At 49.5% G+C, this 26,659-nt stretch overlaps 3 protein-coding genes across 3 annotated transcripts; 2 read left to right on the top strand and 1 right to left on the bottom strand.

Annotated features, from left to right (window-relative positions):
- Window positions 1-9,785: 9,785 nt before the first annotated feature.
- LOC133910667 (uncharacterized) lies at window positions 9,786-10,814 on the bottom strand. Its single transcript, XM_062352982.1, has 2 exons — window positions 10,464-10,814; window positions 9,786-10,373 (listed from the first exon to the last, which is right to left on the bottom strand). The coding sequence occupies exons 1-2, from the start codon at window positions 10,812-10,814 to the stop codon at window positions 9,786-9,788; spliced, it is 939 nt and encodes a 312-aa protein (XP_062208966.1).
- A 5,556-nt stretch (window positions 10,815-16,370) lies between these two features.
- Window positions 16,371-19,217, top strand: LOC133912855 (mitochondrial import receptor subunit TOM5 homolog). The gene is made up of 2 exons (XM_062355790.1): window positions 16,371-16,540; window positions 18,962-19,217. The coding sequence occupies exons 1-2, from the start codon at window positions 16,460-16,462 to the stop codon at window positions 19,037-19,039; spliced, it is 159 nt and encodes a 52-aa protein (XP_062211774.1). The 5' UTR covers window positions 16,371-16,459; the 3' UTR covers window positions 19,040-19,217.
- Window positions 19,218-20,284: 1,067 nt separating this feature from the next.
- On the top strand, window positions 20,285-23,550 carry LOC133912854 (glycerophosphodiester phosphodiesterase GDPD6-like). The gene is made up of 8 exons (XM_062355788.1): window positions 20,285-20,716; window positions 21,275-21,456; window positions 21,820-22,003; window positions 22,090-22,164; window positions 22,282-22,391; window positions 22,511-22,729; window positions 22,818-22,973; window positions 23,087-23,550. The coding sequence occupies exons 1-8, from the start codon at window positions 20,359-20,361 to the stop codon at window positions 23,318-23,320; spliced, it is 1,518 nt and encodes a 505-aa protein (XP_062211772.1). The 5' UTR covers window positions 20,285-20,358; the 3' UTR covers window positions 23,321-23,550.
- The last annotated feature ends 3,109 nt before the right edge of the window (window positions 23,551-26,659 follow it).

Consider the following 26,659-nt stretch of genomic DNA (forward strand, 5'->3'; position numbering starts at 1 on the left):
GAGTGCCTAACACTATCGTCTTGGATCATGACACAAAGTTTTTGAGTCACTTTTGGAGATCACTTTGGAATAAATTGGGGACGAAGCTGTTGTTTTCTACTACGTAGCATCCCCAGACTGACAGTCAAACAGAGGTTGTCAACCGTACATTATCGACCATGTTACGACCTGTTCTAAAGAAAAATTTGAGTATGTGGGAAGAGTGTTTACCACATATTGAATTTGCTTACGGTGGGTACAGTCCACTACTAAGGTAAGTCCATTCGAGGTAGTGTATAGATTTAATCCCCGTGCTCCTATTGATTTACTACCTTTGCCTACTTTTGAAAGACTTAATTTAGATATTAAGAAACATGCCAAATTTATTCTTAAGTTGCATGAAACAACTAAAAAGAATATAGAGAGCATGACTGAAAAGTATAGGATTGCTGGAAGTAAAGGTAGGAAGGAAATAAAATTTGAACCGGGTGATTTAGTGTGGTTGCATTTGAGGAAGGATAGGTTTCCAGAACTAAGAAAATCGAAGTTGATGTCTAGAGCTGATGGACCATTTAAGATAATTGAGATAATCAATGACAATGCATACAAATTAGACATACCTATAGATTTTGGGGTTAGTCCCATATTTAACATTTTAGATTTGAAACCCTACTTAGGAGAAGAAGACGAGCTTGATTCGAGGACGACTCCAATTCAAGAGGGGGAGGATGATGAGCCCATGGCTTCTTCAGACGTGATCAATACCGCCAATAATCCTCAAATCATACAAGGTCCAATTACAAGAGCACATGCACGATAATTAGACCACTAGGTGAACTCGTTTCTCGCTGTTCATGTTTTCTTGGATGGATTACTACTAAATTCGTGTGATATTTTATTGCTTAGGAATGTGGAAGAATCACTACAACCTTAGCTGGATGTCACCCCTTGAAGGCCAAGTCTACTCGGACTTGAGGCTGAGCTCTAGTTGGTCCCCGAGCACCCAGAGTTCCCCGAGGACCCGAGAAGAACCAGGCCCGGGAGGGGGTGCTCGGGGCCAAGAACAGTTGGTCCCCGAGTACCCTAAGTTCCCCGAGGACCCAAGAAGAACCAGGCCCGGGAGGGGGTGCTCGGGGCCAAGAACAGTTGGTCCCCGAGTAACCTGAGTTCCCCGAGGACCTAAGAAGCCCCTTGTCGGTAGACCCCACAAGGGCTCCATGGTGAGGTGTCAATTGGTGGGAAGCTCGATGCTGCATTTAAGAGGGAGCGTGGTCGGTCACATCCAACCACTCCCCCCCACGCCTGCTGTACAGAGTACGTCAGTCCCTGCCACCGTCTGGCAGGAAGGGGTGGGAACATTTAATATGACGGGTCCCATTGCACGTCACCCTATAGGGCCCATAAAGGAAACGGCTTGGAGATATCATCGCTATGCTCGAGGTGTATCGCCTGCCACCCTGCCGCGTCAGGCCATGTTAGGTTTGCTCTGACCGAACGGGCACGCGGGGATATTCAGCGGCTCGCCGGTGGGCCCCCCCCATCTGCTAAAGTTGGGGCGTAATGGGCGACGGGACCGGCTGAAGGGCGCGTTTTCAACCCCTGTAACATCAAACTGTAGACCCATAATGGTTGATTTCCATTTATGGCTTACGGGAACTCATGCCCCCGTCCTGGGCACGCCGAGCCTCCCCCGTAGGATAAAAGGGGGGAGCACTTCGAAGAAAAGAGGACTGATCGGAACTCACCTTCGCACAAGTTTAGAGAGACCGGCACTTGAAGACCGGAGCTCAAGACTTGATAGATAGAGCAAAAAACCTTGTAACACAGAGATCCAGAGAAAGGCATTCCAAGAGCATTAATAGCACATCATACACACAGGAGTAGGGTATTACGCTCCGTGCGGGCCGAACCTGTCTAAAATCCCTTGAGCATTTACTCCTACTAGCCGATGATAATCCGTCCCGCCTAGACCTCATACATTCACATTAAATCCACGTACGAGGTAGATCCAGAATCAGCCCCCCGGTCGAATCTCAATAGGGGTCCCTCAGGATCCCCGCTTGTGGTGTTCATCCATCGACAGCTGGCGCGCCAGGTAGGGGGGTTGCATCCTCGATTTTTGCAGGAAAAATGGCAGGCGGATATCGTCTTTAGCGCACTGGCTCAAACTCGAGCGAAGAAGTGGAAAACGTGGCCCAAGAGGCCCCAGCTCCTGCTGTTCCTTAGCAGCAGCAGCTGTTGGCCCGTACGACGCCTCCTTACATTGGGGACAACAGTGTAGGGCCCAGTAGGGCCGCCGCTGCCGCACGCGGGCCGCCAAACCCTCATCAAGCGGCAAACGTCCCTGCCGCAAGGTCGGCGTCTGGTCAACGCCGGGTGCCGTTACAGCGTAGACTCACCTTCGGTGACACCAGCCCTGGGTGGGCTTTGCTTGCGACGCAAGCGCTCCTCAGGCACCCGTCTGTCTAGGCAGTGGGGGAAACACCGGAGGGCCGTTAACTCACCGGCAGGTACTTGTTGAAAGTTCCTGCGCCACCTCCCACCACGGTGCAACAAGAGCCGGACCATCTTCCGGTGGCGGCAGAACCGGCCAGGGGGGCTCCAGGCAAAGCGTCGCCCCCTGGCCACAACAGGAGCTCAGGACCTCCGCTAGCACCTCAATGAGCGGAGGGCCATCGAGGATGCACACGTTACTCTCGAGCACCACCGGGAGTCCCGATGTGAGGCCGAGGCAGAGGAGCAAGCTTCCTCTATGCTGGCCCGCGACTGCCGGGGTTCCCCGGCGCGCCGGTGTTCGTCCCCCAGGGGCACGGCCGACGTCGTGGGATACGGCACGAGCTGCCGTGCGTTCACTAGCGAGCTCCGCCGGGTCAACTGGCCCACGAAGTTCCGACCAGAGCTACTGGAGAAGTACCATGGGTCCATTGACCCCGTCGAGTTCCTCCAAATCTACACCACCACCATCCAAGCGGCGGGCGGGAATGAAAAGGTGATGGCCAACTACTTCCATGTGGCCTTGAGGGGCTCTGCCCGCTCTTGGCTTATGAACTTACCCCCAGGATCTATTTGCTCCTGGTATGATCTGTGCCACCAATTTGTTACTAATTTTCAGGGCACTTTCGCGTGCCCTGGCTTGGAGTGCGACCTCCATGCTGTTAAACAGCAGGAGGGAGAGACGCTGAGGCGGTTCATACAGCGTTTCAGCCAGGTCTGCAACACCATCCCACGGATCACCCCTCATGCTATCATTGTCGCCTTCTGGCAGGGCGTCCGCGATGAGCGGATGCTTGAGAAGCTAGGTACGCACAAGGTCAAGACCACCGCGGAGCTCTTCGCGCTAGCCGACAAGTGCACTGAGGCGGCAGAAGCTCGGGCATGGCACGTCCCGCGCCCCAAGCAACTCGCAGCCGACAAAGCAGGTCCTTCCCGTTCCGACAAGTGGGAAAAGAAAAAGAGGAAGAAGCGCGACGCTGCCCCCATCCTGCCGACGGAAGACGCTTCCCGCAAGCCGGCACGCCGGGTGGCTGTCAACAAGAAGCCCGCTCCCGCGAGGCCCGAGCTGGGAAAGTGGTGTTAAATCCACCAAACCGACTGGCACGACCTCACTGAGTGCCAATCGGTCAAGGGCGTCGTGGAGCGGCACCAGAAGGAGCGCGAGGAGCGCCGCAGGGGTGGCGACAACAAGGTCGCCCTCGAAAATCAAGAGCTCAGGTTTCAGGAGCCCGAGCACACAGTCGCCTTCATCGACGGAGGTGCGTACACGCCCTCCTCTCATTGCTGCATCAAGACAATGCGGCGTGAGGTGTGCTTGGTGACCCCAGGCGCTGTGGCCGCAAGGCCCCTCAAGTGGTCGGAGACCCCGATCACCTTCAGTCAGGCGGACCACCCCGCGAGTACTGCAGGGGTGGGACGACTGCCTCTGGTAGTGTCCCCCACCATCTGCAATGTGAAGGTCAGCCGAGTGCTGATTGGCGGGGGTGCAGGCCTGAACCTCCTGTCCCAGGAGGCGTTTAAGAAGCTGCAGGTGCCTCCCAGATGCCTAAAGTCGTCCCTCCCCTTTTATGGGGTGACGTCGGGACACACACTACCCCTTAGGCAGGTCGAGCTGCCCGTCACCTTCGGGAGCGGGGACAACTTCTAGGCGGAGAACGTCGTCTTCGATGTTGCGGAAGTCCCTCTCCCCTACAACGCAATCCTCGGGCATCCAGCACTCGCCCGGTTCATGGAGGTGACACACTACGCCTGCCTCATGGTCAAGATACCGGACCCTGCGCCGAGCAGCTATACTCGGCCTTGGTCTCCGCTCGGGCCAAGGTCGAAGGACACCCAGGGGGCTCGGGACCCTCTTCATCCAAACCCCGACTCGCCGCCGACGCCTCCATCCCCACGAAGGAGGTCGTGGTGGGCGAAGACTTGTCCCAGGTCATCCGAATCGGTGGTGACCTGGGCGACAAATAGGAAAGTGCGCTCATCACCTTTCTCTGGGCTAACGCTGACGTGTTTGCATGGCAGCCGTCAGACATTCTCGGGATCCCTAGGGAGGTGATCGAGCACCACCTTGCTGTGCGCCCAATTGCACGACCAGTGAGGCAGAAGATTCACCGGTAGGCGCCTGAGCGTGAGGAGTTCATCCGGGAGCAAGTCAACAAGCTCCTCAACATCGGCTTCATCCAAGAAGTTCTCCACCCGGAGTGGCTAGCAAATTCGTCGTCGTCCCGAAGGTCAACGGCAAGCTGCGGATGTGCGTTGACTACACTAACCTTAACAAGGCTTGCCCAAAAGATCCCTTTCCTTTACTCCGCATAGACCAGATTGTTGATTCTACCACGGGGTGCGATCTTTTGTATTTTCTAGATGCAAATTCGGGTTATCACCAAATTCGCATGGCCAAGCAGGACGAGTTAAAAACATCTTTTATTTCCCCGCTAGGGACCTATTGCTATGTGTCAATGCCTTTTGGTTTGCGCAACGCTGGATCTTCATTCTAGCGGGCCGTGCGCATTACCCTTAATATGCAGGTTGGTTGCAACGTCAAAGCTTATGTCGACGACATCGTGGTCAAGTCCCCAGAATGGGCCACCCTGCTGGAAGACTTGGCTGAGACCTTCAATAGTCTCCACACCACCCGCCTGAGGCTCAACCCCGAGAAGTGCGTCTTCGGGGTACCCGCCAGCAAGCTCCTCGGTTTCTTGGTTTCCAGTCGGGGAATCGAGGCCAACCCCGAGAAGATCTGGGCCATCAAGCAGATGCATCCCCCGGCTCGTCTCAAAGAGGTCCAGCGCCTCGCTAGGTGCATGGCGGCCCTGGGGCACTTCATCTCCAAGCTCGGGGAGCGAGGGCTCCCACTCTTCAAATTGCTGAAGAAGACCGGTCATTTCGACTGGACGCCGGAGGCCGAGCAGGCTTTCCAAGACTTGAAGAAGTATCTCACCTCACCGCCCGTACTGGTGGCCCCCTCCGAGGGTGAACCTTTATTGCTCTACGTCTCGGCCACTCCTAAGGTCATGAGCATGGTACTGGTGGTGGAGCATGATGAGTGCTCGGGGCAGGGTGCTGGGTCCGAGCTCCCGGCCGCCCCCGAGTAGTCTCTAGCTCTGGGGGCCTCTCCTGATTAGGGAGTCAAGCCTGAGATCTCGGCCGGCCCCAACCACTGCGTCGAGCTCGGGGGCTATGACAAGTCCTCGAGCGAGGCCGCAGTCGGGGCCCGCCGGATACAGTGACCGGTGTACTTCGTCAGTGAAATCCTCTGAGATGCCAAGACAAGATACCTCCAAGCCCAGAAGATGCTTTACGTAGTGCTCATCACTTCCAGGAAGCTACGTCACTACTTCCAGGCGCACAAGATCTCGGTGGTAACCACATACCCACTGGGGTCGATCCTTCGGACCCGAGAAGGTTTTGGGCGTATCGTCAAGTGGGCGGTCGAGCTCGCAGAATTCAATTTGCACTTCATCAGCCGCCACCCAATCAAAAACCAGGCTCTGTCCGACTTCGTGGCAGAGCGGACGCTGGTCCCCGAGATCGATAATGAAGAGTTGACCGCGTACCCTGGGCAGGACGGGCCCAAGTACTGGGTCATGCACTTTGATGGCTCCCTCATGCTGAAGGGCGCGAGGGCTGGAGTGGTGCTCACCTCCCCAACGGGTGAAGTACTCCAGTATGTTGTGCAGCTGCATTTTCGAGCAACGAACAATATGGCGGAATACGAGGGCCTCATCGTTGGACTCCGAGCAGCGGTGGGTCTCGGGATCCGACGGCTGCTTGTCAAGGGTGACTCCCAGCTGGTGGTCAACCAAGTATCCTAGGAATACCAGTGCGCAAACTCACAGATGGTGGTGTACATGGCGGAAGTCAGGAGGCTGGAGCGGCACTTCGACGGCCTGGAGCTGTGGCATATACCTCGCTGCGACAATGCTCTGGCCGATGACCTCTCCCGCCTGGCCTCTGCCCGGGCGCTCGTCTCGGCCGGAACCTTTGAAGAAAGGTTCACACAGCCGTCTGTCCTGCCTGCCGACCAGGATGAAGGGGAACCCTCGAGTCTAGTTGGGGGAACCCAGGCCGCACCCTCAGTGGGAGGTCCCGTCAAGGTGCCGCCACCCGGCGAGCGCGCTGCGCTGGCCGGTAGTTCACAAGAATCCTCGTGGATCGACGAGATCCGAGGATACTTGAAAGAAAACATCCTTCCTGGGGATGATGCCTCTGCGGACAGGATTGCACGGCAGTCCAAACGCTATGCCATCGTAGATGTGGATCTCTACCGGCGCGGCACGGACAGTGTCCTCCTGAAATTCATCACCCGGGCAGAAGGCAGTGAGCTTCTCACTGAGATCCACGAGGGCGAGTGCGGTGGCTATGCATCGTTCCGCATGCTTGTCGGGAAGGCCTTTCGGCAAGGCTTCTACTGACCAACAGCCCTCCAGGACGCTTCTGAGCTGGTTTGGCGATGCAAGGCGTGCTAGTTCCACTCAAAGCAGATTCACCAGCTAGCTCAGGCTCTTCATACCATCCCCCTATTGTGGCCCTTCACGGTCTGGGGGCTGGACATCTTGGGTCCATTCCCCCGAGCAATCGAGGGCTATGAGTACCTCTACGTCGCCATCGACAAATTCACCAAGTGGTCAGAGGCGGTCCCAGTCGCTAAGGTTACCAAGGACACGATGATCCAATTCGTCTACAGTATCACAAGTCGCTTCAGCGTCCCAAATAGGATCATCACCGATAATGGCATCCAGTTCACAAGTGCCCTGTTCGGGGAATACTGCGAGGGCCTCGGGATCAAGCTCTGCTTTGCCTCTGTTGCTCATCCCCGTAGCAACGGGCAGGTCGAGCGTGCAAATGCCGAGATTCTGAGGGGGGTCATCCCCGGACCTACGACGTGCTGGCAAAGCATGGGAAAGGGTGGATTGACGAGCTACCCGTTGTGTTATGGGCCAACCGGACCACACCAAGCCGGGCCATCGGGGAGACTCCTTTCTTCCTCGTCTACGGCACCGAGGCGGTCCTCCCCTTCGAGCTCACGCTCGGCTCCCCTCGGGTGAATGCCTACCAGAAGGTGAACAGGAACAACGAAGACACGACGACGTCGAGCACTTGGAGGAGTATCGGCGACGAGCCACCGTCTGAGCCGCCAGATATCAGCAGAGCCTGAGGTGCTACCATTTGCGCCACGTTCAGGCCTAGTCACTTGAGGTTGGGGATCTAGTTCTCTGACGCGCTCAGATCCGCGAAGGAAAGAATAAACTCTCCCCCATGTGGGAAGGCCCCTTCATCGTGACCGGTGCCCCGCGGCAAGGCTCGTTTCGGCTGGCCACAGAGGACGGGCAGCCTCTCCCAAACGCGTGGAACATCGAGCATCTCCGCAAGTTTTATCACTAGGTGAGCTTGTTTGTGCTCGAGCCAACCAAGACAGGGGCCTTCCCCCTGCCCAAATTGTCCTGGGGCTGCCACCAACCATGTAAGTTAGCACCTGCTATTCATTTTCGTCACTTCTGTATAAATCATGAATATACGCCCATATTACTCTTATTCCGAGTTTTTCCTCTGGAATCTATATGTTTAATCTGCTTGGTGTGATGCTTGATTTGTGTGAGAAAAACACGCTCTCTCATTTTTTTTCCCACTGATAAAAATGGATCCCGGTCGGTATGCGCCACGGGCAGTGATTGCTGACTTAAGTCTGTCGTGGTAGGCTGTGGTGTCCGGCTGCATGGCAGTACCCCGAGCACTACCGAGCCTCTGAGGTTCTCAGGTAATCCTACCGCTCGAACATGAGTAGTCAGGACCACCTAAATCCCAGGGGCGGGCTGTCGGTGCTCGGCCTGGTCAGTCCTACCCCGGGTACCACCGAACCATTGGACCTCTTGGTCATGTCTCTGTCTGTACACTTCGCCGGTTCGGGCATTCGAGAGGTCTCGGGTAAAAAACGAGAGCAGGCTATAATGAGTACCGCACTGACAGAGCGCACCAAGCAAAGAATCTTTGCCATTTTTTCAAGCTTACAAATAAATCCTCGAGAACCAAGCAGCTCGACCACAAGGGCCTCAGTGCCCAGATCGCTGCTCGAGCCTCTGAGGTCCTCGGGTAATCCTACTGCTCGGACACGAGTGGTCAGGACCGCCTAGCCCCTGGTTCCGCTACCGAGTTTGCAGTGCTCAGGCGCTGAAACGTTGTCCTGGGGGCTTAAGTGCTCTGCACAGGGGAACACAAGTTCCCGAGTGCCCCAAGCTCAGGGCATCTACCCTCTCTTAACTTGGTCGGCCGGAAGGCTAACACCTACTCAGTGAGTCGCTAAAGTCATATGAATTTCCTTTCATACATACGCAATAAACTATTGTTCCTGAGTTTTCCTCGGGGCCCTCGTGTGCTAATCTGTTCGGCGAGGCAGTCTCCTCGCGCGTAAAACCCCGCCCTCATGTTTGCTTTTCTAGAACGACAAAGATAAATAGTAGTCAGTGTACCATACAGGCGGCGATGGCTGACCTAGGTCTTTATGGTAGCAGTGGTGCTCGGCCGGCTTGGTAGTACGCCGAGCACTATCGAGCCTCTGGGGTTCTCGGGTAATCCTATCGCTCGAACATGAGTGGTCGAGACCGCCAAGACACCAAGGGCGGGCTATTGGTGCTCGGCCTGGTCAGTCCTACCCCAGACACCACCAAACCGTAGGGACTCTTGGTCACATTTTTGCCTGTGCGCGTCTCCGGTCTATTTGTTTGAGAGGTCACAAGGCAAAAAGCGTTCACTGGTCGTGGCGTGTACTGTGCCAGGTGGACTTGTCTTCCAAGCAAAGAAGTTTGTGTCTGTCTGTGTCCCTTTGACTCACCAACCGCGCACTCGCGAGGGCTCGGGGGCTGGACGCTCGGGTGGTCTCACTGCTCGAACATGAGTGGCCGGGGCAACCTAACTTCTCGGGGGTAGACTACCAGGCTCGGCCTAGCCAGTGCCTCTCAGGACATCAAGGAAGAACAAACAACATCAAGAACAAGCACAGAACGGAGTTCGATTCCCAAGATGGCTTCTATTAAACTAAAAGGAACCATTCAGGAGGGAATCACTCCCATATTTACAACATTAAAAAAAAGAACAAAACCCTAACTTTTTTACAGGCTAAGGAGGAGGGCACGCTTCGCCGCTACTATCACTGCTCGGGCCCGGCTCCCGCACAAAAGATTCCGCCACCTCGGTGCGACGTCGCGGACAGCCACCCAAGCGGCGGTTTCCTCTGCCTCAACCACACCCTACCGAGCTAGCTCCAGCAGGAAGGCGGGGTCTCAGCTGCGGTAGCAGGCGAGAACGTGCTCGGCCACACTTTAGGCAAGCGCACGCCCCTCCCGGGTCACCAGCTCCTGGATGGCGGCAGGGAGAGCCTCGAGGCGCCGGGCAATCTCAGAGAATCCCAGGGCGAGATGGCTTGTTGTTTCCATTTCCAGCCCCTGGAAACCCACAGACACACGCCCGAGCCCGGCTGCCTCCACGGAGTCCCGCGCCCGCCGAAGGATATCCCGCATCATCAGCTTCACATTCGTCCGCTCTTGAAGGATGGTATCAAGCTCCTCCTCGGCGTTCTTTAGCCGAGCCTCGAGGCTGCTGCTGTCGGTGGTGATGGTAGGGACACCCTTCGCGGCCCGTACCTCCTCGAGTCGAGCAGCCACCTCGCTCCGGGACTGCTCTAGTTGCTCGGCCTGGGCCTTGATGGCCTGCTCTCGGGCGGCTAGGTCGGCTTCTTGGTTGGCGACACGCTCCTCTTGGGCAGCAAGTGCTGACAACGCCAAATCGGCATCCGCCTCATGCCATGTGACCTGCTCCTCCCGGGCGGCAAGTGCTGACAACGCCAGGACAACATCTGTCTCACGCAAGGCGACCTGCTCCTCCCGGTGAAGAACATTGGTGCGGTCGCGCTTAAGGTCATGGTTCTAGCGACAGATGTCCACCTGTGCAGACCGCACAGCTTCCTCCCTCTGGCTTTCCACCTCCTCCCGTGAGGCAACCTGTCGCTCGCGCCGGGCAAGTTGCTCCTCGCGAGCGTCCAGCTCGCCGATGCGCCTCCTCGACGCTCGGTCGCGCTCTGCCGCGAGCCGCTCCAAGCGACCGGCTTTCTCCTGCGCGGCAACAGCCTCATCGTCGGCCTCCTCCAGTGCCTCCCGCTCCAGGGCCACCTCCCGCATGGACTTCTCGTAGGCCGAACGAGCCGAGGCCATGCGGGTCTCCAGCAACTTGCAGACCTCCTCCAGCCGGCCCCTTTCGTCGACTAGGGCGACGTGCTCCTTCTCGAGCTCGGCCCGCTCTGCCGCAACGGCCGCCTCGAGCCACTCGATGACCTCCCGAGCGCTTTCCAGCATCTCGGAGAGGGGTTTCAGGGCCTGGCTAGGGGATGGCCGGGGGCTGGGTCCCCTGTGAGCCCTCTCAGCAGAGGTGCTCGGGGACCCCGACGGCGACACCCTTGTCGCGACCACATCCCCTGCAGCCGATTGCTCCTCCCTCGGAGGGCTCGGAGTAGGGCCACCCGGGGCTCTCAACTCAGAGTTGGTCGGGGCTCTCGGCTCAAAGTCGGCCGGGGCTCTCGACTCAGCGTCGGCTGGAGCTCTCGCCTCAGGGGCAGGGCGTTTGGCCTCCGGGGACTTTTGGCCTCCTGCAGAGTCCTTGGGCTGCCTGGAACGAAAACAGGTTAACCCCCAGCCAAAATCCGGGCAAAATGTGCTCGAGAAAGAAAAGGGGCTTACGTGGTTTTGGGCCCATGGTACCGCCATTGGGACTGCGGGATCCGGAACCCTAGGTCCTGCGGACTGGGCTCAGGCCCGGGCTCCGGCCTCCTCCTTTTCGGGGGAGGGCTCTGGCCCTTGGGGCCGTTGTGGGCTGGTCCCGGCGTCCGCCTCGGAGTCTGCTCCCGAAGATTGGCCGGTTCGGTCGGCAGCCATCGCGCCGCCGGCCTGGCTCTGGCCCCCAGGTCGCCGTGAGCTAGTCCCAGCCTCCGCCCAGGAGTCTGCTCCTAAAGACTGGCCGCCTCGGCCGCCCGCTGTTGTGCCGCTTGCCGTCGGCCATGGTCGCGGAGGTGACAGCGACGAGGATGAGGACGGTTGAGGGATATATGCCTAGGGATGCTTCCCCTTATCGCCCGGGTCAGCGGCCAGCTGTCGTCGGCGGCGGTGCCCCGCCCTCCATTATCGTCCACCCTGGGGATGTGCAGAGTCCCGGGGTCTCGGCGCCTCGGACGGTCAACCAGCCCCTGGACGTCGAAGGCCAGCAACGACTCTTGCAGAGCCGCCCGGCCCGGGTCTGTGCAAAGCGCTAGCTCCTCGCGTGGCAGAAGCCCGGGCAAGGTCATCAACATCGGTCACCACCTTGAGCAGTGTCGCCAGGGCCCCCTCGTCGAGGTCTCCATCCTCGCCTATGCAGGTCCTCGTCAAGTCGCGAGGCCCGGTGTACATCCAGGTGAAGTGGGCGCGTTCCCTCAGGGGGGCCAGATGGCGGCGTAGGAAGTCGGCGACCACCATGAGCGAGGTAAGCCCCGCCTGGCGCAGGTCTTCAATGCTGTTCAGCACCAGGCACAGGCAAGTGTCCTCCGCGGGGGCGGCTTCCTAGATCGGCTTGTTGGGCTCCGCCGGCGATCGGGGCAGCGAGAGGCAGTCGTGGGGACTGACGTCAATGTAAACCCAGTCCCGACGCCAGTCGTCCCACTTGCCACGCAACACATGCGAGATGTAGGCATCGCCGAGTCCCTCCCATAGGCGGACGTTGCAGCAGCCCACGACCTCTACCTCGTCCAACCCCTTCTTCTTCCCGGCCGCTCGAAGGATGAAGAAATGCCGAAAGAGCACGACCGACGGCGGCACCCCCACGAACATCTCACAGAGGTGGGCAAAGACCGCCAGGATGACCACTGAGTTTGGACTCAGATGGGCCAGCTAGACGCCGAAGGTGTCCAGCACTTGCAGAAGAAACGCCAAAAATGGTGGCACCAGGCTGGCGGCGACGAAGGAGACGAAGAGCACGATCTGCCCGGGCCTGCGCGGGGCAGGCAGATAGCTGGCCGGTGTCACCACTGACGCTCCCTGCTAGCCAGCGGGGACCATCAGCTTCCGGACCTTCTCCGCCCCCTCCTCGTTCATGAGGCAGGACCTCGGCAGAACGCTGCTGACGCTCGACGCATCCCGACGGTTGCTTCCTTCCCTTGGCATTTTTGGGGGTGGGAAGTGCGCTGGAGGAGACTAGAAGCAAGATGCACTAAGGGCTGGAGAGAAAGCTCCCGGTGTGCAAGGAAGACGAAGGCAAAAGATGGCAATTGCAAGAATGGCATGCGGAGTAACGGTTCGTTGCCTCTCTCCTTTTCTATCGTGGGGAATTCAAACGCCCCATTCCTCGGCACAATATGCGAGGCACATCTCCCTCGATCCGTGCGGTTGCCAGGCGTGCCTCCCGCCACATCATCACTTCCCTCGAAAGTCGGAAGGGCACACGCCATTTCGGTTTCCTCCTTGGGCTATACCAAGAACCTAGGCCAAAAAGCTGCATGGCCCGCAAAGATTTTGGCACATGGCAACAGAAAGCCACATGGCACCAACACTGTGATCGGCCTCAAAGAAATAAGGGCCCCATCCACAATCTCTGGGCCATCTCCTGTCGATGGGCTCGGGGGCTGCTGTCGGTGATCTGGGAACCAGGGTTTCCCGAGTCCTGAGGCCAGGACAGCATAATGCCACGTGGCACCATCCCTCGGGGACCATCTCCCCAAGGGCTGAGAAGAGCTAGTTCCAGGAGGGGTGCTCGGGGCCATGAACAGTTGGCCCCCGAGCACCCAAAGTTTCCCGAGGACCCGAGAAGAACTAGGCCCGAGAGGGGGTGCTCGGGGCCAAGAACAGTTGGTCCCCAAGTACCCCAAGTTCCCCGAGGACCCGAGAAGAACCAAGTCCGGGAGAGGGTGCTCGGGGCCAAGAACAGTTGGTCCCCAAGTACCCCGAGTTCCCCGAGGACCTAAGAAGCCCCTTGTCGGTAGACCCTACAAGGGCTCCATGGTGAGGTGTCAATCGGTGGGAAGCTCGATGCTGCATTTAAGAGGGAGCGTGGTCGGTCACATCCAACCACTCCCCCCCACTTCTGCTGTACAGAGTACGTCAGTCCCTGCCACCGTCTGGCAGGAAGGCGTGGAGACATTTAATGCGACGGGTCCCATCGCACGTCACCCTATGGGGCCCGTAAAGGAAACGGCTTGGAGATATCATCGCTAGGCTCGAGGCATATCGCCTGCCACCCTGCCGCGTCAGGCCGTGTCAGGTCTGCTCTGACTGGACGGGCACGCGGGGATATTCAGCGGCTCGCCGATGGGCCCCTCGCATCTGCTAAAGTTGGGGCGTAATGGGCGACGGGACCGGCTGAAGGGCGCGTTTTCAACCCCTGTAACATCAAACTGTAGACCCATAATGGTTGATTTACATTTATGGCTTACGGGAACTCGTGCCCCCATCCTGGGCACGCCGAGCCTCCCCCGTAGGATAAAAGGGGGGAGCACTTCGAAGAAAAGAGGACTGATCGGAACTCACCTTCGCACAAGTTCAGAGAGACCGGCACTTGAAGACCGGAGCTCAAGACTTGATATATAGAGCAAAAAACCTTGTAACACAGAGATCCAGAGAAAGGCATTCCAAGAGCATTAATAGCACATCATATACACAGGAGTAGGGTATTACGCTCCGTGCGGGCCGAACCTGTCTAAAATCTCTTGAGCATTTACTCCTACTAGCCGACGATAATCCGTCCCGCCTAGACCTCATACATTCACATTAAATCCACGTACAAGGTAGATCCAGAATCAGCCCCCCGGCCGAATCTCAAAGGGGGTCCCTCAAGATCCTCGCTTGCGGTGTTCATCCACCGACACTAACCATTTATCGTTTTGTTGAACCCCAAACTCGAGTACTTCATTGGTAATTAGCAATATTCAGATTGCATCTGCCTGTTCTTGCTTGTGTTCTCAATTCACTTACAGGAAAAGCCTTCTTGACGAGATCAACCGCATCTTGGCACGGTTGATAACCACGGAGTAGTGGCGTAGTGGTTGCGAGGGTTCTCGATCTGTTCTGGTCGGAGCCTTTGGATCATTAATGTCGAAACTCCACTAATCGATTTATCATATTACCTTCGGAAGATCGGGCAAACATGCATCACACTTCCCCCTAAATGCGTGCACTCGCCACGGACTATCAGGCACCAAACACTTGATGTCGTACTCCCTTTTGCATAACTTCACAACCTCGAACTGCCTCTGAAGAGACAGCGACCAGTATTTCACTACATCAATAACAACCTCCTTACCAGGGTACATAACACCATGGGACACCTCGTTCTCATGATATTCTTACGTTGTCCTATGACCCTCATTGACCACCAGCTGTGAAAAATTCTGATTCCTCCACTCTGCAGGAAGATGAGCACTTTCCTCCTCGTCGGATGAATCCTCATTAGCAATAGCTTCATCGAGCTCCTGATCATGCTAGAAATGTACTCCCCCTCATCAGCCACATCTCTCGGTTGCATCGCCTGCACAGCCCCAACATCATTCTCATCCCCCACAGTTGCCTCGTCTGCTTTAGCCACCACTGTCTGACTTGATCCTACTAATGCTTCCCCGATGTTTATCTTTGTTTAATCCTTCTGTTACTCCTTAGCTAGCAGCACAAGAGGGAAACCACGTTCATATGCTATATCTACGTACTGCCTCCAAGTAGCTTCCACATTAATCGGGATGAGCTCCTCGATGTACCCCTTAGTAGCACGGCTAAGCACAACTCTTAGCTTAAAGCTCATGGTGCTGGGGATTCAGTTGAAAATAGCGCATCAGCCACTTGCACACGCCCCACTATTGTCCTCTCATTGGCTCTACTAAGTCTCTTCATGACATACTAAAATCCATAGAGATCTACACCACTAGGACCATAACCAATCTAACCTTCACCATAATATATCTGAAAATATAGCTTATCCAGCATACCTGGAAATATCCGAAAATATGTCCAACATTAATACATCCGTCCTCTACCTTAGATTATCGAAACTCTTATAAAATTACCGGAACCGATGATCATCTAACAATACATTTAGTTCACTACAATCAATATTGCTCTTAAGTAAACTAACCAATTTAAACTAATTAAACCTCATTATACTTAATAAAATCCTTAATTATCTATAATTATTACCGACATCACTATTTTATAAAGTTAAAATAATCGAAACTACCGTACTCTAAATACAACTACACATCTTATGGCTATCTTACCATGTTTAAATAGATCTTTACAATAAACTACACAAGACAAAAAAGCCTCATTTCTTGCCATGCTGAACCTTAGGTCTCATCTAATATAACTATAATTTTATCACTAAACGCTATATCTAGTGGTATTTTAATTACTAATAAACACAAAAGTCTAGAAATTTTTTATCAAAAATCGAGATCCAAGACGTCCATAGATCAGAAACAGTAAGACTTCATCGGACTACAATCCTCTCCTCTCCTCCCCCGTTCCCTCCCATCTCTTCTTTTTTTGAATAAAATAGTAATTTTGGCTAAATTTTAACTCTTTTATAGAGGCTAACGGGACCTGTGTGGGTGAAAGGCTAACCATCCTATCAGAGTGCGGTAAGAGAGGGGCTAACCACCCTCTAAAAGGGCAATAAGATTCGGTACATTGTGGATGGGCCCTAATCATCATCTCAAGGATAATAAGATATAATTGCCCTATAAAAAAACAGTAAACATTAGATCACTAATCATACCATTGTAACGCTGTTACCGGCCACTGAAAGGACATACCTTTTAGAGAGCGATAAACATACATTCCTACAATTATTTTTTACCTAGGTATATTTTTGTTAGTATTTATGCTAGAAAATATAAAAATAAAGAAAGTCTCCCGCAAGTGGCCGAGAGAAAGAAAACCCTAAGCCCCGGACCCCAACCCCCGAGGAAGGCGATTCGACAAGACCGGAGATGGCGGCGTCGGCGGTGGAGAAGCTCAAGGGCTTCTGGGACTCGCAGGTCAACGACGAGGAGCAGTGGGCGCTCAACTATGTCCGTACCCTATCCCCTCGCCCTTTCCTTCCGTCCTCCCTTCTTGTTCTTCTCCCTGGTTCGTGTCAAGTCCTGTTATTGTTCGAATCAGTGGTGCTAGTAGCGATAATCTTGCTGCGTGGTTCGAGGTGGGTGTGGTGATGATCTCCCACAGTCCCACTTCAGTGCTCGATTCTGTTGCGCGCGGCCTCCGTGACGCTAGACTTGCTAGTTAGCTTCTCTGCGGATGCGCTGTTTGGCTCATAGATCCCACGCCAGTGCATTTCTCTTGGAGTGGACGATTGCACTGTATGATATTGTAATCTGTGCTAATTATGTTTCTACTGAGTAAGTTTCCAATGTGTGTTTTGGTTAGGTTTCTTTGTACATGTGTTTTGCTCCGAACCTCCTAAAAATTTAATGGATTATCAGTAAAGTTTAATCGATGTGTTCGGATGATCTTTGGCACTGGCAACAAGCACTATATAGCTTGTAGGCTGGAAATTTTAGTTGTGCTTACAATGCCAGTGAACTGAGACTTCTTCCATTTGCAATCCCTTTACCATGGTAGTAGTTAATGATTACCGTTAGGTTAGGAGTTTCTTGTTTCATTCTTGCCTAAGTTAGAGTCCACTTTGGTGGGCCGACAGTGGACATATGTTTGCGCCTTTGCGGTTTGTCTGCACATATGCTCCACTTTATTTTCCACTTAAAAAAGAGCTATATATTATGAAAGTATTTTTCATGATGAATCTAGTAACAATCTTATGTTGTCAATCTCAATCTATATGATTTTCTAGATATTGATGGTCCAAGCTAAAAAAGTTTGACCAACAACAATCTTAAATGGACTTATATTTGGGATCATAGGTAGTAGTAGTTACTGTTTACCTGTTTTCAGTTACATTAGGAGTTTCTTGTTTCATTCTTTCCCAAAGTTAAAGTTCACTTTGGGCCGACAGTGGACATATGTTTGTAATTAGCCTGCACATATGCTGCAATTTATTTCCACAGAAAAATATAATGATAGAGAATCACACAGTTCTTTGCTATTTGTTTTTCTTGCTTTTGTATATTTTTTCTTACCGTTGGTTGTAAGGTTGTGAACTGATTGTGTGGTGACGCCTGCTGCATCTGGTTTAACTAATGAACCCTTTCTATATTGCCTTTCTGTTCTGTCTCCAAGAAATGTAAAATGCCTCAAAATTCATGATCATCCTCGGTTATTAGAGCATGGCCTACCATCTAGCGGACAATTAAAATTAAGTTATAAGTGTGTACTTCCTGGAGTGCAACTATTGTTCAAAAGGGTGACTTCTAAATAGGCCATTTCGTCAAGGCCATTCAGAATAGTTTCAGCCAACAGTAAACTTTTTTTCTTTTCCTAAGAAAAGGAGTGAGAACTACAGTAATGCTAGGTAATCATTTTGGAAACCTGCCTTCTATTGCCACCATGTTGGTTAGTACAAAGATAAGCAATTGAGCGTCATATCATCACCCTCACTAGTAACTACATGACCAAACGTACAAACATCAAACAAAAGTTTGGCTGGAAATGTAGGATCCACATCAATGACACACTAAGAAAATTATGGCCGTGGTTTGTCATGCCAGGTTCTTTGGCATTGCTTCATACCTGAGTAAAACTGCTATGTGTTTTTGTTTTCATGTACTGTTTTGTAGAATTCATGAGAGTTGTGTAACCCACCAGTTAGTACCTCCATTCCTTCTTTTTATGGGAGTAGTCACGTCTTCAGTTTTATTTATTGATGTAGGTTTTGAGAAAACATATACCTATCTCTTCCCAAAGTACCCTTACATCATCTAGTGTATACTACATTTTACAATGCTCCATCTTATTTTGTTCATTGATCATAAATATGGTTTAGGAGATAAATGAATTCAGTGAGATATCAAGAGACAGCATATAATAGGAGCATGTAGTCATCTTAGCTTGTTCTTTGTAGGTGTGCATAAGTCTAAAACATCAAATAAAAAGGAGTTCGGCAGTATACTGTGACTGATACGCTATTGTAGAGTTCGTTTTTAGATATAAGATACATTTAAGATTAATTATTTGCTAACTAGAGTCTATCAATGTGTTAGAAAGTGCTAAGCACTAGGCAGGCCCCAGGATGTTGCCTTGCGCCTAATCTCTGCCTAAACCGCCCTAGATGGGACTGTGGGAGGGTGGTGCTTACAGCCTTGGTGCCGCTTTGATGGACTAGATGGCCAATCTTTGAAATAATGATGTTTATAGACAAGTTCATCCAAAATTTTAGCATCCAACTTAGCAGTAGGTAGTTTTTTTTTTTTTTTTGCAAATGAAATACAACACACAGTTTTAGTGTGGTCTATTATGGATCTTATTTTTGTTGATAATCTTCCCAATTGTTCCTTGGATGCTAACTACACTATTTTCTGTTGTCTTTTTATTTACAGAAGCTGCTAAAGGCTATAGGTCTGTTTGCTGGATCCATCGTCCTGATGCGCAATTTTGGTGATCTAATGGCCATTTAAACCTGCTTAGAGTTGTTTAGAAGTGTAGTGGTTTGGGACTCTATGATGTCAGCCTTGTAATGGCCTGATGCCTTGTGGAGTTTTTGTACTCGAATTTAATGGTTAGCTTGATGTTCCAAGCATTTCTGGTCATACTTGTGACAGTTATTTTGGTATGAAATAGACTATCTTTGTCACATACTTGCTTGTATTTTGCAAATATAGGTGCATTGTGGTATTAGAAATTAAATTATAATTTTGGTAGACATGTCTCATAAGATTTCAGTAAGCTACTTTGATGCTTAGCTCATCTTGGAACATTTATGAATGATGTTATGAATGTGTTTCTAGGAATGCCGATATAACCAACAATCAGCAGCAAGCAGATAAATTGCTGGCTGGGGGATTAAGATGTGTCGAATTCGTGCGCGCACGCATGTTCTGTTGGTATAAGTCAGTATGTTAGGATTAGATCAGTTTCCTTTTTCCCTTACGTATGGCATATTCAGCATTTGTACACGAATATTCTGGGCACAATGGGAACATGCTTACTGCAATTTGCTCACTAAATTATGTCAAATTATGGTCTGCATTTGCATTTTCCCCTGTATTTACGAAAAATAGAAAACCGAAGTTGGTCTGGAACTCGTGGGTAAAGAATTATGAATGACGAGTTGGTCTGCATTTGCAGATTGCTTATTCAGGCAAGCAAGACGGCTGAAACTTCAGCAGTTATGCCCTTCCCTTCATGTGCGCTCGCAAGTGAAAGTTGTTGCCCGATTAGATGATATTTTTTGCTGGCATAGTTCATGGGCTTGGATTATGCCTCATAATGTTCGATCTTTATCTCGAGTCCTAAATGGCTAAATCTATTCCGGTACTTTTTATATCGTCTTCTGTCAACTTAAGGCGCTAGAATAATGAAGTCAACAGATCATGATACACGCACAGGGGTACGGAATATGCAGCACCTTTCCGGGTAATGCTCTTTCTCAGTTCATACTGCCAGAATAAAAAAAAAACCCGATGATTCGCAAAGCTTCACCTGTTAATGATTGAATGAACAACTCATTAGCATAAGCTGCAGGAATCTATTTGTTGATATCTGCGAGAAACTCAGACGTATCTTTCAAGTACACAGTCTGTATGAGTCATTGCTAGCCCATTTCTTCACGGAAGAAATTCAACTAGGGCGGGGCCCCTCCGGACTTGCATGACACGGGCGGAACTCGATTCGTCGGTGTTCTTCGTCAACCGCGGAAAAGCTTGACTGCCGCTGCATCAGAACAAAACTGACACAGACTTGCAGACACAGTGCTTTTTGGCAAGAGGACCGACGAATGGAGGAGCCAGGACCATCAGACCAGCGACCTCATGCTTCTAACAAGAACTGTGCCTATGATGTCTGTTTCAGTATTCGTATCCATCCTTCAAGTTGTGATGCCCATGCCTTCCTTTTCCTAGAACGCGCAAAAGATCTGTGCGCATTTCATTCACAAGGCATCCGTGAAGCGTTGCAAATTGCAAGAAACAAAGTCAGTCTTCTAGGAATATTCCGAGACAGGTCTCATCTACATAAGGCCCACATTGATGCTTCACAAGAAAGGAAGGCAAGAGAAGGAGATAGAAGTACAGTGTCCTTTGATCAGAACAGAAGGAAAAGGGCAATAGGCAGCTTGAGCAGCATGGCTTCCTTCTGTAAGTTCGAATTCTTTTTCCTTGTCACTCTCTTGCTGCCCCATGTCTGCTGCTCTTCACGACGGCATCGGTTTGCCTCGATGGTTTCTCAGATTCATTTGGCATAATTCCAGTTCTAATGCTGTTCATAGAAGCATCAGTTTCATCTGAATGTTGGTGTATGCTTATCAAATACTTAGTATCCAGTAATGCTCTCAAAACAATTAGTATGTATCCCATGACTTTGCACGATATTCTCCCATATAAGCTCTAGTTCATACGATTCTGGCGATCTTATACTCTTTTGAGAACTCGATATTATCCTTCCGAATAGCAAGCTTGGGGAGTTGGGGTAAGAGTAATTCATACTTTTCCATGGCGAGGTGATCAACAGAGCAGTTTGGTTATTTGATTTCACTCTTTCTTAATTACTATGAATGAGAATGGATGATTCCTATTCCCTGAAAACTGAGTGGAGCGATCCTTTTCCTGCTAACAGAAAATCAGAAATTCATGTATGGTTCATCTATCTTGAATGTTTCATTGTCTTTTGAGTACTGAGGATGGCATCTTTGACAGGGCACATCTCTATCATTGTCCTTGTACTGCTTTTCGGGGGATCCAAAGCCCATCCAGGTGCACCTCCCCGTAGCCAGCTGGATGTAAACCACAAGAAGGCACTACAGACATTTAGACCTTACAACATTGCCCACAGGGGCTCAAATGGTGAATTACCCGAAGAAACAGAGGCAGCCTACTTGGTAACTGAATCCTTGTTTTCTCACCTACTGACATCGAATTTTTCTGTAGTTTCGGAATAAAGCATATTGCTCTTAAATCTGCACAAAGTTTTAATGATAGGACAAATGCTGAAATATGTAGTGATATATTTTATTGACACGTGAACCTCAATTAGAATAATATTATAGTTTATAACACCCAAGTAAACTATGGCCTAACTCCTTGGGGACACAAGCACATTGACTACCAAAAAAAATATAATTAATATGCCAGAGCAATATCTTTGAGATCGTTCCAGAGTAGCATGCTGCTGCTAGAGATTCTCTGAAGATTGAAGCCCAGTATCTTAATGCAAACTCAAATATACGCATCGGTTTTCCCAGAGGGCTATCGAAGAAGGTGCAGACTTCATCGAGACTGATATACTTGCGTCAAAGGATGGGCATCTTATATGTTTTCATGATGTAACACTGGATGCAACAACCGATGTCGCAAACCGTACCAAATTCTCCGATAGGAAGAGAACCTATGAAGTCCAAGGAGAAAATGTGACTGGATGGTTCGTTGGTATGTGAGTAACATTCTTTGTTGTGATTCTCGGCATTTGTTCCTGTGAATAATTGGTGACTTTGTGGAATTATGTTTACTTCCAGTGGACTTCACTCTTAAAGAGCTTAAATCATTGAGGGTGAAACAACGGTACAGTTTCAGGGACCAACAGTACAATGGTATACGTTGCCTTTCTGAATTTCATTGTGTCCTACCACCTTTGTGTATTGTGAGTTGATTACCATCCACTCTGTAGTGCCATAGATCTTTAATAATGTTCTCCTACTGGAACACAGGGAAGTACCAGATTATTACATTTGAGGAGTATGTCTTGATTGCACTTTACGCCAACAGGGTAGTCGGAATATACCCTGAGATCAAGAATCCAATTTTCATCAACCAGCATGTAAGTATCTTTGACATAACAACTCAGAAGAACATTTTATTACTTAAGGAATGTAGCAACCTTGGTGTTGAAGCACTTCTCAAACGAGTCCACAATATGATTATGATATAATCATTCAGGTCAAGTGGTCGAATGGAAAGAAATTTGAGGATAAGTTTGTTGAGACACTATTAAAATATGGCTACCAAGGTGAATACATGTCTGAACATTGGCTCAGGCAGCCCGTGCTTATTCAATCCTTCGCTCCAACTTCACTCATTTACATCTCGAATATGACAAACTCTCCGAAAGTATTCCTAATTGATGACACAACAATTCCAACTCAAGATACAAATCAGGTATTATCAGTACTGACGGCTTCATCATTCCTCTTAACTATGTGACGATTCATCCGCCTTCATCTAAAAATCATTTTCCGTTCTGCAGTCGTACTATGAGATAACTTCAAATGCTTATCTTGCATTCATAAGGAAATATGTGATTGGGATTGGGCCGTGGAAGGATACAATTGTTCCTCCGAAAGACAACTACTTAGGACAGCCGACTGATCTCGTCGCACGAGCACATGCTCTTAATCTTCAGGTGACTGCTCTTAGTTGACAGATTCACATTTTCCCCATTGCATAAATACTATTCTTCATTTGGGTGGTCTAACTCTCTTAGATGACGATGCTATAAATCGTGACACATTACAGGTGCACCCATACACTTTCAGAAATGAGAATTGTTTCTTGCACTTCAACTTCCATCAAGATCCTTATGTTGAATATGAGTATTGGCTCAATGAGATCGGTGTCGATGGGCTGTTCACTGATTTCACCGGTAGTTTGCACATGTACCAAGAATGGACTACACCATACCCAAAGAAGAAGAATGCGGAAGCACTCTTGCATGAGATCGCAAACATGCTGAAGGATGATGGATACTGAACACAGGTTGCCTAGTCCGTGCCTTATTCCTTTTCAGTTTTGTGTAATTCTTGCCACCACCAGAAAGCACTGTTTTGTGTTTACCCCTCTCTGTAACAGTTACCAATAAAGAACGGAGGGATCATAGGAGATAAACTAGTTGCATGGCAATCATTGGTGTATAAACTAGTTGATGTACACTTATCTCAACAAAAGGACATTTTCTAGTGGAACCTACATGTGAATGACAATTTTTTGGTCCACTCCATGTATCAACAAATGACCACCCAACCCACTTCCTTTTCTCACCAAATCCTGTGGCATTCAAAACTACCCTTGAACATAAAGATATTCCTCTGGTATCTAGGAAGATGAGTGATCTTGACCAAGGACAATCTAGCAAAACGAAATTGGAACGACAGTCTTAAAGTGCTGTTTTGCAATAATAATGAAAGTATTATACTTTTCTTTTTTTATTGCCAGTTTGCTAGATCAGTTTGGCATATAGTTAGGAGTGTAATCGAATCAGATACAGACGGATATAACTCATCCTGTATCTTAAACCCATATTTTTTTCTCAGAGTTGGAGTGGGATACAGATAGTGTCGGATAATTATTTCTACATCATGTATCATATCCTATATTTTTTCTTGGAGTTGGAGTCGGAGCGGATAGTGCCACAAGTTTCTGGTTAGTCGGATAGATGATATTTTTTCACTTCATTTGCATCTCCACATAACACATTAAACAATAAAGGAGTGTAATCAAAGTGAGCACAGAGAGAATGATTGCTGAGATATGAAAACAAGAGCATTCAGTATTATCTATCTACGAATATGTGGCAATGTACCTATATATTAGCATGTTTTTAAGTGAAATCATAATAGGCTTTCTCGTAACATCTAACATTCGGTACTTCGGCCGAATAACAGTCATCTAGTATCTTGTCTTATTTTTTTCTCGGATCCAGAGTCGGACACGGATAGTGCCGAATAGTCATTGTTGCATCTCATATTTGTTTTGCAAACCTTCGGTTCGGCGGGTAGGAGGGAAATATCCGTCTCGTTTTCATCCCTCGCTACAACAAAAACAGTCATCTGAGCTGGGTCATCAGTGTCGGTTAGGATAGAATCGACACTGATGAAATATCAGTACCGGTTCATAACTTCTCACGTTCGATCAATGGTTGAGCCAGGTTGAACTAGCAATGATACTTTAGTGCCGGCTGGTAACCATGAGCCGATATTGGTTTGTATTATGGGCCGCACTAATAAGTCTGTTGACACCTTCTTCTCCTCCTAACGCAAATAGAACAGAGATGAGCTCAACCTTGCGCTTAGAGACTTCAAAATTTGGGGAAAAACCTGAGGAGGAGTTACGTCTAGACCTCACCCTCGACCCCTCCCTTAGGTGGAAACCTCACGATGACCTCACCTGCGCCCTCTCCTTCTTCTCCGGCCGAGCACCTCGAGCTCCTCCTCTGCCTCCACACCAATAGACACCTCCAGCCACTCTATGACCAGGCCAAACCTGTGGTGACATCCCCCTCCTTCCCAGGAAGCTCATGCTCTCCTCCCTTCTCTCTCTTCCTCACTAGATCAAGCCACTGTCATCCTCTCAGAATGTCGCTCCCACCATTGCCATTGATGAGCCCATTCACCGGTGCGCATGTCACTATTGACCCCTCAAATGCGTTACTCTCCTCACATTGTTCCTCCTGGTACCACTCCCCGGCCAGACATCACCGTTGTTCATCGCTGGCGGCCAGTCAAAATCGGGTCAAAGCCAATCCCCTCCCCCTCTATTGTAGGCGACCATAGTCGAGGGCCCAGGACCCACAAAACAAAGAGAAGCTAGATAGACCTGAGTAGGAAAAGTATTTGAGGTTAATTAGATTTTCAGAATAATGGATGAATATCTTTTGTATGCTTAATCGACTAAAAGATTATAAATGCATAGAAAAATAATTAGAGTTCAGAAAAAGGTGAAACTAATTTTGTTGTGTTAACATTGATGTAATATACATGTTAAAAACACATGGACTCCTGAAAAGTGTAATGAAATTCCTCTATTCCATTAATTGTGCTATAATTTATTAATTCCATAACTAATTAAGGAGAAATCCAAAAATTATGACACCAACTTTGTTAAGCTTCTTTTATCATCCTCTGTAAAAAAAATACCATCAAGTCATGAAACAGTTGATTAACATAATTTCTTGGTTAATCTTTAATTAACACTTTATGTTTCATTAATTTCTACATAAAATAATAAAAAATAAAATGGAAAAATATGGTTTTTAAGACTTCTCTAGATGTATCTTACACATAAAAAATACATATTGCTATTTTAATCCCTTCATTTATATGAGTTAGTTTGCATCCCCTCTTTCAATTATTGATTAAAAACAACACATATGCAAATCATTAATAACTAAAAAGCCCCTGCGATGGGTCAAATCATGCCACAATGTCGTGATACTTTCTACTTGAGTAAAAATTACAATTTTCTCATTGTAGTGCACATAGAGATGATCTACTTTTCATTTGTGGCTATTTTTCTCATTGAAAGTATGTGATTATAACATTGTTACCTAGACCACCAATTTTCTATTAGTGATTTAAAGAAAAAAAAGTTAAAATCACCTCTAAATAGATTAAAACTTAGATCTAATTTTCTAGTAATTAATTATAAAAAAGATTAAAATCACCTCTAAATAGATCAACATATTGAATATGAATATTGTGTTGTAGGGATGGTCAATCCCGAAAGGTGATGGACCATCTAACTTGGAGCAATCAAGATGCGACGTAATTCAATAAATTAGATATGTATTTTGAAATATTGCATGGTTATCATTTCTTGGTTTTTTATTGATTACTAAAACATAATGATAATCATAAATTTACAAATGGACCAGACATGGATGTATAAGTCTGACCGTCGTGGCCCAGAGTTCTTCATGGCATGGATGCTTTTGTGAGGGCTGCTGCGACGTACTGAAAAGCCAAACAACAAGCTTGATGATCACTATATATGATGTCCATACATTGATTGCAAGAATGAGAAGCAGTTTTCAGGCATCGAGCAGATCCATGCACACTTGTTTTGTGGAGGTTTCAAGCCTGGCTATATCCGCTGGACCGAGCACGGTGAACATGAGGAGGTTGTGCATGAAGAGCAACCCACAGTCGAAGAAGACGGAGGCAATGATGTGATGGCTAACGAAGACATCGATATGTCGATGTTTGAAGATACTTTCCTTAGCAATGATGATGACGACCTAGAAAAAATGTTGCGCAATGCGGAGGGAGACTTCACCAGTGATAGGCAACATGAAAAGTTCAGCGCATGATGGAG

This window comes from Phragmites australis, chromosome 3 (assembly GCF_958298935.1).
Source record: "Phragmites australis chromosome 3, lpPhrAust1.1, whole genome shotgun sequence".
Classification (NCBI taxonomy): Eukaryota; Viridiplantae; Streptophyta; class Magnoliopsida; order Poales; family Poaceae; genus Phragmites; species Phragmites australis.